General features: G+C 39.2%; 1 protein-coding gene across 10 annotated transcripts in view; it reads right to left on the reverse strand.

Annotated features, from left to right (window-relative positions):
• The window catches only part of msi2b (musashi RNA-binding protein 2b), a 283,431-nt gene extending 270,856 nt beyond the window's left edge, over positions 1–12,575 (reverse strand). For 4 of the 10 annotated variants that reach the window (XM_085288482.1, XM_085288480.1, XM_085288475.1 and 1 more), the window contains exons 1-5: positions 12,396–12,574; positions 12,006–12,046; positions 11,598–11,679; positions 10,886–10,970; positions 1,621–1,662 (exon numbers count right to left, since the gene is read on the reverse strand). In XM_085288482.1, coding sequence (XP_085144608.1) covers positions 1,621–1,662; positions 10,886–10,970; positions 11,598–11,679; positions 12,006–12,046; positions 12,396–12,457 — 312 coding nt within the window. In that variant the 5' untranslated portion in view covers positions 12,458–12,574. Of the gene's footprint in view, positions 1–1,620; positions 1,663–10,885; positions 10,971–11,597; positions 11,680–12,005; positions 12,047–12,395 lie in introns of all 10 variants that reach the window. The other 6 variants (XM_085288479.1, XM_085288477.1, XM_085288473.1 and 3 more) reach the window with 2 other exon arrangements.
• Between the last annotated feature and the right edge of the window lie 716 nt (positions 12,576–13,291).

Here is a 13,291-nt window from a genome sequence, read left to right on the forward strand (position 1 = left end):
TGCCACAAATTCTGTTATGGTGTCATTACTTCACTGAGTTATGAATCACGCAAGGTAGAATGACAAATATGTTTAAGACCTGTAGAACTGCTCAAAATATTGTATTTCTGTGTGAGTCATGGCAAAAAAAAGTGGTATAATGCTCTTTTAAAAAAGATCAGCAATAACCACGACAGCAGTGGAGTTTCTGGTTCACTTAAAAACTGGAAGCATCATCAAACATCTGAGCTGTTTTACTGCACCTTGGACATTTATGAGCAGGGCTTACAGCAGACGAAGTTAAAGTGATATACTTGCCACACAAGAAAACAGAGAAACACTGGTAGTTTTTCAGCCATATGCCGATATCCTTAAGTCACCATGTGCTGTGGCTTTGAAAGTCTGCACTGCCAATTCCTTATTTGAAACCTAACCAAGTCTTTAACAATGCCTCTCTCTGATCCGGTGGAAAGGAGAAAATCTATTATCGATTTCCACCTGGTTTAGGTGGAAAAAGCCCTGATAGCGATGCTGAATAGCGCTACAGTGTGCTGTGCTATAGCCTCCACAGTAAAATCTGGGGGATGGTGTGAGAGGGCATGTCAACAAAGCCTTTGACTGTATGCCACAACACCATCTGCACATGCTGAATTTTTAATTGTCAATAGAACTGCTCAAGAACAGTAATCAAGAAGACAAAAGATAATGCGCATCATGAAGAGCCTGTACCACAGTTCCTGCGTGATTGGAGTTGGGCTTATTTTTTAAAATCACCCATTGTTTCAGTGCTAATTGTGAGAAATTCTACACGCATGCAACACAACAAAGATATTTCTTAATCACTTGTGATATTCAATCCCATTCAACTCCAGACCAACTCAACAGACTTCGAATTCAACCAGTAAATGCAATTCATCACTGTCACTGAAAAGTCACCAATCATCTCTCGCAAATTCAGTCAGGGTAATACAGGCCTGTTCACTCCAAAATATAATTCACCGTTCTGCATAATGTGCACCTTCAAAACCACATGAAAGGAAGGTCTTGATTCCACTTTCAAATAATCAGATTTCCTCCTTTCACCCAAATGTAAACGTTTCAACCAACAGCCTGCATTCTCTGCAGATATATTAGAGCCCGTCTCCTGTCAGTCATGACCCTGTCAAGTCAAGAGGCAAGTTGCCAAAGCAAGATGGTTTCACCACTTAGACTCTGATGCTTTAAACAGACAATAAAGCTTGATTTAATACTGCTGCAGACTAAAATCAGAAACCTCTGCTACAGGATTGTCATAATAAGACAGAGTTCATTTCAAAACATTTGCCACTGCAAACAGCTGTGATGAGGGATGAAATAAGCAAATCAGGATAAAAACAATGGAAAAATATTATATGGATAGAAAACAGTGGGGTAACACAGAAAATAACATAACCTTAATCATGCTGAAAATTTCCTTTAAGTCTCATGTTTTCAACTTTAATTGCTTTGGTGAAACAGCGCAGACAAGGTGAGAACAATGGGTGCAGACTATTTTTTTTTATCTCTTCGTATCTGCTGTGTGAGCACACAAAATTAGGTAAGCTAGTGACATGAGACATAATCATTTTCTTTGAGCGGGGATAGTGACCAATTTATTCTTACCTTAGGCTGGGCGCGACGGGGAAAGGCAACCTTAGGATCAATCTGAAATGAGAAAAGAATAGCAAAATTGTTGTTAAAGGATAGGCTGGTATATCTTCGGGGTGAAAAGCACCGAACAGGTGTCCACAAAGGACCCCGGGGTGAAACCGCCACACTGCCGCATTTTGACTCCTTTAGACTCATTGAGAATGTAATTACTAGTACTTCAGTGGCGGTTGTACTATAATGGGTATTTATTATATGGCTATGATGTTGGATTATTTATTTATATTTTTTTTTATTTTTAAACAGGAACCCGCAGAGAATATTTTGATCTATGAATGCGTAAATCAAGAGGAAGAACAAACCTTTCTTTTTCAAATTGCTTGACTATCTCATCAATGGCTGAGAACTTGTGAACAATGATAATAATTCATCATTTTTAAGATTTACAGAAGCTTCATAATTAACATGTACTCTTCAAACCTAGAGTCGCCTTTAAGAGCTGACAAAGTTATCACAATTACAAATTAAAGTCAATATGAATAGAACAGCAAAACAGTAAAAATAACACAGAACGAAGCCATTTCTGTAAAACGGTGGTACCGCTACATTACTGTGCCTAATCTTTGACACAGTCGGGTTAAGGATAGGGTGACGTTTCACTAAAGGGCAGACTAGGTCATGGCTCTGGGTAGCTGACAGACTACAGAGATTGGTAAGAGAACAGTGTGCCACGGTTTCCCCCTGCTATGAAAAACTGCCACACACTGAAAATGAAGGACGCCGTCCCTTCTTTGTCCTCCAGAGATCCTGAGGTCTTCGTCTTTGTCATGTTTATATCACAGCAGCTTCGCGGCAGCTTTAATCTCCATCTACGTTAAGGAGCTACTACCGGAAGTTGAAAACAATGTATAGGGAAGTGCCTGCTATGAAAGAATCATAGCCATAGAATCGATGTTGTTCAGCTAAACTACTGGCAAAGAGCACATTGATATATTTTTTAAATAAGGTTAAATCGTAGATGTATAATCTCAGTGACCAGTTCATTTGTAAACTGCAGTAAAAGAACCTGATTACTCAGTATATTAATCCCTACTGCAAAACAGCTTATCGTTTAAATTTACTGTTGGCCTATCAGCTAGCCTGGTTCCTTATAAATGATACAGGTGCACAGTTTAGTCCAGCAACTGGCTTTGTTTCCCGTCATGATTGTCACTAGGCAGACCAAAGCATTTAAAGAGAGCTGGCCAATATCACCGGCCTCATTACTCACTGTGGCAAATTATCTACAATTGATGGAGCTCAATGACACATTCTAGGCACAACACTCAGTGCACTGAGCAATGTACCATAGGAAACCACATATTAATTGCTGTAAATTACCATTTTTGTTTTTTAGGCCTAAATACTGGTGCTCCCAAATTAGCTGTCGATGCTGTATAGCAAAAACAAAGAAAGAACCCCCAGTGTTAAAATAAAGTTGGCGTGGAGACCAGCCACACCAATGTTCCGCTGGTCGTGGTCGCAGCAGAGGCCCGCTTTTATTTTAGGCAGGAATTGCTGATTGAATATGACAGGAAGAAAATGAGAGTCTGGGGCCGGTGACGCCTCCAGATATTGCCAAATAACTGGGAGGATGCGTCAGATCAGCCTGTTTCTCCATCTTGTGCTTGTTATCTCATTAGCTACATCTTCCTCATTAATTTCTCTGGTATAAAGGTATGTGGTGGGGGGGTCTCATCAACCTTGCACTTACAGTGAAGAGGAACTGTCTGAAACAGCAATGTCATCCTAAACTCTCATCGCCTGGATGCAAATTTGAATTTGAGGGGGGGGGAAAGAAAGAAAGAAAAAGAAAATCATGAAACTCTTCATGTTGTTCCATATTGTGCTACGTGTCACACTGACATATTTACAATTACTATATCAATTCTATGCATTCCTACTCTCTCTGCACAGATGGATTTATTTAAGAAAACGATATCTCATCACGCTGAGGAAAACAATGGAAAGAAAACACGAGATGAAAATTCACCATCTGCACGGATCAATTAAGCCATTGAAACTGACTACATTTTAATCTGTTTGAAGGAAAACCATGATGTGCAATGTCACTGTCATCTTCTCTGTCAGTCTCACTTATTACTGTTATCTTTCTAAATCGGGTCAAAATGAGAAATGAATTCAATAACACCTGGGCACGGTAACTCTGCTTGTAATGAATTTCATTTAAAGATTTGTCTTAGCACTTAGCCCCAGGCATAACCAATTCAAACTCAATTATTTTGTGCACCCTATTTTAGCAAAGACAACACATTATGCTCTGAATACCAAAGTCCTACACTTGGTAATGTATCTTACTTTTTAAGCTTATGCAAAATATATCAAACCTCATTTTACCACACCACATAAACTAATTGTTTTTATGTCCTGCTGAGAACTTCTATTCACTATGAAGCATTTGGTCTTGAACATGCGCATGAGAACACTTTAACACAGCATGGAAAAATCTCATGTAGTCTGTTTAAAATTATATATATATTTAAATGATTACATGCAGAGAAAAACGTTACTGCATATTGCTTAAATCTCACTCAGAGCAACGCAACCAAATTGGGCAATGAGGCCTTATTAACAAATCCTTCTGTGAAATGTAGCAGTACCTTTTTAGGTCACAAATTATGACGAATAACTCCTCTGAGGAATTTAGAACTACAAGAAGAGGAGACAAGGCAATTGTTTCCCTTTGCTTTACATATTAAAGCTTTAGGTTTTCATGTAGGAAGCGTCTTCATACCTATTGGGCAGGAGTTACCCTTTGCACTGAATGCAGCTGTATCAGAGATTATAGTGTCTCAGTTTCACCTGATACTTCCTTCCTGAAACATATTTTTTTCTTATGTAACACGCATACCATCAGGCTTGGGTTGAGTGAACTTAATGTAAGAAGTGCACCTGTTTCAGTAATTTGACTCTAGTCTGTTCTAAACTTGCATGTTTTTTTAAGCAGTAAAAAGATAAATGAATAATAGCTATTTATTAGTTTGTTTTTGCCTATGTTCTTGTTTGAGAAATGACTTTCCTTTATGATTTGTAGACAAATCTCTCTTACTGTGTCATTGCTTTCATCTTAATTTTACGACAGCTGGATGCAACAAAAATATTCGTACATTCTTTTGATTCTTGAAAGGAATTCTGGGAACAAATCATGAGATGGTAGATAAAATACGTCGAGGGTATGCAAAGAGTGTCGCTGTTGGGTAGAGGGCCAGAGCTCTGACTCAGCTCTAGCTATTTGGCTATCATACAGTAGCAACAGAACAACAACAACAACAACAAAAAAAACAACACTTCATTAACCCCCCTCTGAGAAATTTCTTTACTATGGAAAAATCACAAGCAATCTGACTTGGAGCTGAACGAACAATCTGCTTTAAACACAGTCGAATGGTCCGGGAGATATGACTACAATATTGTATTGTAATTGAAAACATGACTGTAACTGAAGGTGTAATGTGTTCAAATGTAAACTGTAATCAAAATGCAACCGTGAAAAACAACAATAATGTGCTCACCTATTTAGCAAAATCCAAATTTCTTTTTTTTTTGTATATCGAACCAGAACAAATGTACATGCGTGTCAAATATCATTCAATTCTTTCTGAGACAAAGACAATGTATTTTTTTGTTCCGGGCTTTTATTATTGCCAACAACTGTTATCTTTAGCTGTATGTAGGATGCACAGTATGAGGTACTTTTTTTTTTGCACTGATTCAATTACAGCAGCAGTACCTGTTATGTACAATTGACTGGCAAGCACTAATGTGATGTCATTTTCCATGGACCCTGCAATCAGAGTATATGTGCCTTTAGCAATGTGGGTGTCTCAGATGAATCGTAACCATCTAACCAGTGTGCACACTCGAGTTCACGAGAACCAAGAGGCTACAGTGTCGTGCTAAAGATGCACTACTGGTGACGTACCTCACGTAGCAGTAATCTCCAGTGAAACATCTTTTGAGTATGTGCTCACCTTAGAGACCTGGCATCACCCTCACAGGACCCTTTCTTCAAATTACGTTTAGATACACCTTTGTAATATGATGCAACATGATCTCACGAAGAGCAAAAGTGGATTTCCTCAAGACATCATACAAGCAGATACGTCAATGTAATAAATGAGAACAGACCAGAAGGAATCCCCCCCACCAACCCTGCCCCATCATCTTTTTATCTTCCGCAGCCGTTTACTTAAGGGTCTCCGAGGGCTGCTTCTGCATGCGACTGTGGGAGATCAGGGCAGAGAAACAGCACATATCTTAAGTTCACATCTTACAAAAGGATTTCATATATTAATGCAGCTCCTGGGTAAACTCTCTTCCTCTCTCTTAAGACATATCTACGCTAGCATGATGATGTGGTGTTTAAGCTAAAAGGAAAAGCCTTATCAAAGCTTGCAGCTTCTCTCAATAAGTGTGTGAGCAGGTCCACAGGTGTGCGTGTGTGATAGCAATAGAATAGACAAGAAATTACAACATAAATGTTTCATATCTGTGCTGTCAATCTCTGCTGACTTTCGCCGTGGAATAACACCACGAAAAGGCAGTTTGTTATGATCCTCAAATCAGTAATGAGAATTTTACCGTCATGCTCAACAAGCAAATTGGCTATATATATTTTTTTAATATATTTTTTTTACCTCTTAGAAATATGCAACAGCGTTACGAACATTAGCCACGTTTGCTGGTAGTAGCATAAAAATAACACTACCGCTTTGACAAACCTCTGATGACCTGTAGGAGCGGACAGGAGACAGAAACAGATACAGAAAGAACTAATAACGCCTTCAGCCATAATTAACCGCGGAAGATGGAGCACCTGCTATACTTAAACAAGAGCGAGTCAGTTTAGCTCACTGATTTGACTTTACTTCCTAACCCTATCTGATGAATGAAGCTCAGATTTGTCTGGAACAGCTGCTCTTCCCTGTCCTTTCTCCTCATTTGCTCTTGGGCTGTTTTTTGTTTTTTTTGGCTTCTCCTAAACCTCAAGCATAGGTTGACCTAAGGGTGACTTTATAAAGGCTGGATTTACCCAAGACAAAAAAAATTAAAAATAGATTCCGGGGGTGGGGGGGTGACTACATATATCATTGGGTTTTACTGGTTGAAGTGAATTAAGCTCAGAAACCCCAAACATGGTATCACACCATCAAATCTTACATTTAAAAAAATAAACCCATATATGCCTTTGTAACAACTTCACATAAGAATAAAAGATTTATATCGCTCAAATCAATATACTGTTATGTCTGAGATAAAAATTGATGATGTCCTTCTTCATACAGGCCTGACTTGAAACATCTTCAGCAACAGATGCTCTGAGTTGTACATTTATAAACTGAACAAAGCATCATGAAAAATGGTAAATATGTTCTGAATTACCAGCATGTGTGTTTTGAAGCCCCCAGGCTTTGCTTCCCCATATGTCTCATTCACATTCATTCTAGGCTAGAGTGTTTTCATAACCGGACAAAAAGTAGAGCACACAGTCAAAAGAAAACATTAATACCAAATAAAGAAGCATATGAAACCAGCGTTGGTGTGCCTGTCTTCTTTAAGTTGGGAGTAAAACTGATTCTATAGCACTCCTGATCTCAACACTAGGGAAATTTTATGTTTAAATCAAAGTGGGGTTTGCAGTTGATCTAAAAGTACATCAGACTAAATAAAATACCATCTGCGTTTGTGTTTGTGACACTGATGTAATACTGAAAAAATATTAGATTTAAAATAACAGAGCTAAAAACATCCATATGATTTTGGCTTTACACTTTCACTACACAGCTAATACGACCTAACTTCCTGTCATTGCACCTTCAGCCATTCTGACTTTTTTCCAAGGTTACCGAGGACAGACAAACCACTAAGGATTCGTTCAGGCACTGCAAACGAGGGAGACCTGTATCAACCCAACATCTGCAAACACATCAAGACCATCCATATTTGCTGGACCGGTTCATTTTTCCCCCATTGCCACTGAGCAACTTTCTCAGAGATATGATAGATCCTAATGCAATGCGATCTTGATAGTGTGAATGTTAAGATATACAACAGCACCGCAGATACAGCGCAGTGACTAATGGTGAGAAAGACGATACAGACAGCCGCCTTAGGTTTGTAATCTTCTACTGCACACTGACGGGTAAACAACAGCACGTTAGCAGCTGGGAAATATAAATGTCTGCATGCATTTGAGTCAGCAGAATCGTTGGTTTGTCAATTATGCCGTCAAACACTCAGCCAGTGATAAAAATGTCCAGCAAGAAAACACAAACAAAACAACAATCTGCTACACTTTATTTTACTAAAGCTATTGATTACCTCCATTATTACAGGATTTTCAGTATCATCCATATTTTCAGATTTATGGGTGCGATGAAAAACTACAACGCCACCAGCAACAAGAGGCGAGTATGCAAAACAAAACTGGCTTCTTTTGTTTTTTAATATAGTCGGGGTCCCTAAATGATTATCTTATGCTCTTACAGCCCGGCGGATTAAGAGTTAAGACATCGACCATGCAATCACAAAACTGCCTGATCGAGTCTGGCCAGGTCTATCGCCTCATTTCCTGTCAGCTGTCTATTGTATACTATCTAACAATCAAGGGGGAAAAAAACATCACCAAAATTACTAAAATAATTCACTTCCAAAGCATAATGATTTCACACAGGCCACTATTCAGGCTTAATGATGATTCAATGTCAGACTTTAAAATGTCACCATTCAGTTCTCGTGCATTTCAAATCTCAATTATAAGTGTGCCAAATGTGATCTAAAGCCTACAATACGTGTGACATAATACCACTGTTTGTGTGCATATCTGTAGCCAAAGAACAAAGTGTATCCATAACTTGCTATACAGACATGCAACAGATAACAAGATTTAGTGTTGCTGCACGACAGTTATTATACTTTAGCAGAGCAAGAGAAAATACTATTTAACTCAATTATTATACATAAGAGGTCCCACATTGTTTTAATAATGGGATTAAATTCTGCCTACAAATAGTCTAAATATTACAATCTAAAAAAAAAAAGAAAAGAAAAAAAAAAAGAACCAACCGATTTTTCTTGTGGGCAAAAAAAGGAGCTTTTTTGCAATCAAGAAATCAGCTGTAACACAAGTGGTTTGAGACTGCAATTTTAACAGGTCATTAATGTAATCCCATGAATATTGTAACATATGTTAGCGGTATTAAAAATACACAAGAAATTAAACTGTTTCCTGCTGGCACTGCTCTCAAAGTGCCTTTGGGCAAGGCAATTAAAGCAACAACTGCTCTATTTATCAGACATCAGTAATAGACTGCTGCAGCACAGGCCAACTCTCAGGTGTAAGCATATATATTTACGTGCTCTCCTCCGTTATTCATACCCCCCATGACCTTTGCTGTAAATATATATGCTGTCAAGCTGTCACAAAGCTGCTCATTCAAAATGTCAGACTTGAAGTTATCAAACTGCTCTAGATTCTGCATCAAAGTATGTTTATATCTCCAACCCTTCAAGCAGCCCCCATAAAGTGCTTCTAAGTATTCCCCTCTGAAGAGGTTCTGCAAGTTTTGCAATGTCATCGGCCTGACTTAACGGTCATTTTAATGCTAAAAAACCTTGCCCTTGCTCTATAGTTGCTACGTCACAACATAACCCCACCGAGTGTCCTTGTCTCCCTCATTTGCATAACACAGTAACAGAGCTGATAGCAGTGAAGACATAACATATAAACACTAAGCACGAGGTGAATGAGAGATTACCGGAAACTTAAAAAAAAAAAAGCATAACACAAAATATCTAATAGGCTGAAGAAAAAAAAAAAAAAAATCACACGCACTAAAAAATTTTAAGTACAAGTGTGTGTTATGTGCCTTTTTTGATGAAGGCAAATTGCTTATTTTTAGACTAACAGAAAAACGAACCCCCCCCCCATAAACCCTTCTGAAGAATCAAACCTCCACCGATGAGCTGAAAACTGTCCAAAAAAGCTCCCCAAAAATAATGACAATAATAATGATTATAAAAAGAATATTCAAAATAATAATAATAATAGCAATAATATGAGCAGCCACATTATTACAAACCTCGCAGCTTAGAAAAAATTGGAAGGAATATAAAGTAAGGTCTGCCACCCAACAAACAGCAGGTTTCTCAGCTCTGTGCCAATCACACTCAAGCTCAGGAATGAGCAGTGAATTCTTACATTTACATTACTTGCCTTATCCTACGCAGACTTGTAGATTGCACATTATTATACACTGCTACCTGAAGTATAATCTATTTATCTTCCAAAATCCTTAAAAAAATATTTCCTCCCAGTGTAAAGTTGGCTTCAGCCGAGGGAGCGCGCACAGTACATTTCCTCGATATGCACCATTCCATTACTGTAACTATTGCTGGCATATCTGGATTCGATAAAATATAATTGCAGCTGAACCATATCTAATCCAGCGCATCGTATAATCTTTAATTATTCCTCTGGTGACGAATTTCAACAAATTTCAGAATGCTTGGCAGTCATTAAACCTAAGTGCATGAGTGTATGTATATGTGCACTGGATTAATGACCTTACTTAAGTAAATCAGACAACTCTTTAAAAACTACACATGCACTCTTAAAGTATTTGACACGATACTCCTGACTGATTGTTACCTCACTAATGCATTTATGTATTCTGATTATCATACATTACAGTAATTAGTTTGAATATACTGGCAGCTTAAAAATGTATTAATTTATATTTAATTTGTTTAATCTCTAATATAGGGCTCAAACCTTTCAGACTCAAAGTATCTGCTAATCGGGCACGATATGATACAATATCTGCTGGATCAAACAGCAGCAAGGCAGCAGTCCTGAGACAGCACGCCCTTGTGTGTCCACATGAGATATAGGCACACTGCCACATGTGGCTGCAGCAAAGAAGGGGGCGTGTCTGGCCCCATTCAGCCAGAGAAGTAAAAGTGAACACATGTAATATTCACCCCAGAGTTGTGTTTTATTTTATTGCCAGGCTCTCTGTGGAAGAGACCAGCACACATTTAGCCACTGTGCGTGACCTTGATCGACACAGCCTGTCAACCTAAGAAGTGTCCCCCCCCCCTCGCCTACCGCACCACCCACAAGGCCCTACTTAGGCAGTAAAAAGTCTCAGTTGGCAGAGCAGCGTAAACACAAAACGTGAAATGAACTCTGGTGTAAGAACAAATGAAATCAACTCACCGTCTTTGAGTCTAATTCGTGGTGTTGTTGAGCTAAGACTTTATCTACACTGGCAGCATCTGTAAATGTAACAAACCCAAATCCTCTGCAAAACAAAGACACAGAGAGGACAAGAACAGACGTGTTAATAATAATTTAACATTGCATACATATTAAAAAATTACACCCCCACCCCTTGCAAATATAAATTTAACATGCAACTTGCAAATAATAAACCTGCATTAACAGTGTGAACAACAATCCCTATGAGCCACAACAACATTTCTCTGCAAATATACATTTCTAATCCAGATTACGACCAGTCCTGTGGCAGATTTTGGGAAAAGCAAAAACACAAAAAACAAAAACAAAACTGAGGACAGTGCTCATCATTATTTGCTACGTTACAATATGAGGCGACTAGACACACACAGCAAAAAAAAAAAACTGTGGTGCAGTCACAAAGTCAATGTCAAATTGCATTCGGCCGCAGCTTTACAGCAGTGAGCATTTAAGCTTATCTGGCTTGCTGTGAAACCACACGCAGGCGCGCGCGCACGGGGACACACACACACGTACACACACAGACATACGCGCGCGAGAACACGAACACATGGGCGCGCGGGCACACAAAACACACATACACGCTGGATTAAACACTGAGCACGGTCAAAGTAAAGCGATATCGCTATGTGCACTGGAAAGGGAAAAGTAAGAAAAGCCCTGTATTTACCTTGAACGTTTTGTCGTGGGGTCTCTCATCACCATACATTCTCTTATTTCTCCGAATTTACTAAAATAGTCTCTAAGGCTGTCTGTGAATAGAGAGAAGAAGAAAAAAAATATGTCGGGTCATTTTGACAGAAACATATGGACATGCTGTTGTCACTGTATTTCAAAAATACCCCGCGATGCGCATAGGGGTCGAATAGAGGACTTCAGATGGACGGAGATCAAAAATAACATCGTGCGCACACACTACTGAGATATCCCATACAGTACACTACTGCACAGTGCACATTCGCACATACACCGCCACCAGCAGCTACAGCGAGCACTCAGTCACAGCGACAGAGGGGGGAAAAAGAAAAAAAACAACAAGAAATGCTGGTTACGGTGTAAAAGAGAATAACAGTCTCACCTGGTGAGGTTTGCCAGCTGAGGCCACCGATAAACATTTTACTGTAAGGGGAAAACACAACAGAAGTGAGTCCAGATGTCAGTTCGGCCATTTTGACGACTAACTACTTCTAAAAGCGACCTTAAAGGATAAAGGAAGACTATGAAAACACATTCGCGCTTAGTAATTACACTCTGGCTACATAAAAGGGGCAGGCCACTCTTTGCTACGGAGCGGAGGTCTTTTAAAACTGCATCTGGAAACAGACCCGTGCCCGGTTTAAGTGCGTACTGTTGGGAGGGGGGTGCGGGAGGGGGGACGAATCCAGCACGGCAGTCGAAGTCCTCTCCAAGATGTTGTAACATGAAAAAAAATCGTACCTAAGGATTAAATTTAGAAATATATCCTTACCCCGGGTCATGTTGTGAATCATTTAGGCTTCCGGATGTGGCTTGACTCCCGTCTCCTTCCATATCTATTCCAAACTATAGGCTGGGACTACAGTAACAGTGACAGACACGCACAGATACGGCAGGAGATATGCAAAGCCCCGCTATGAGAATATTACTGAGCCGGGAATGAAAGCGTCACACGTGGGATCAGCTCAGCCCCCTGCTCCCTCCTCCCTCTCTCAGCATGCTCTACCTTGGCCCACAGGGGGCGGAGCCTGGCTCTGTCACCTAACCAATCCAATTGACGTCAATTCAGGCAATCTGCAAACCAATCCTCCGATTTGTCATTTAATTAAGCAATAAGCCACTAGAGGTGAAAGTGGCTTATTGCTCTTCTACGCCAGTGGACACATAGCATGAGAAATGTTATTTTTAATTAATACTGTTTACAAATTGTTTTACCACTGAAAGATAAGGCTTGCAAAAGCAAAAGCGACATGCAGACATTATTTTTTTGTTCTTATTAATTACAACCGTTTGTTATTCTTCCGCCGTGTAATCTAGTGCGCTAGAAAGACGTAAAAAAGTGGGACAGTCACTATTTTAATAATAAAACATAACATATGGTCGCGACTTTTAAGTGTCTACTGAGAAATAAGCAGGGTTTAATTCGACAGGGAGCAGCAAAGAGTGTGGTCTAAGTGTAAAATAAGTATTGTGCAGGTGCACGGGGGCATCATTTTTTTCGAAGTGAAGAATATTTGAGCGCCAATAACTGAATAATATAAGTATAATAAATGTTCCCGGTGGCCAGATTCGTCTTTGCAAGATGATTTGTTATACATTATTACTACTAAGATGTCAATATAGTTATTTTTAGTTGATGCATTAAAATTATTGACGTCTTTGCAAATG

The sequence above is a fragment of the Mchenga conophoros genome, linkage group LG10 (genome assembly GCF_057382185.1).
Source record: "Mchenga conophoros isolate Kocher_MC1m ecotype Shallow Benthic linkage group LG10, M_conophoros_male_GT1.1, whole genome shotgun sequence".
In the NCBI taxonomy this organism is placed as follows: domain Eukaryota; kingdom Metazoa; phylum Chordata; class Actinopteri; order Cichliformes; family Cichlidae; genus Mchenga; species Mchenga conophoros.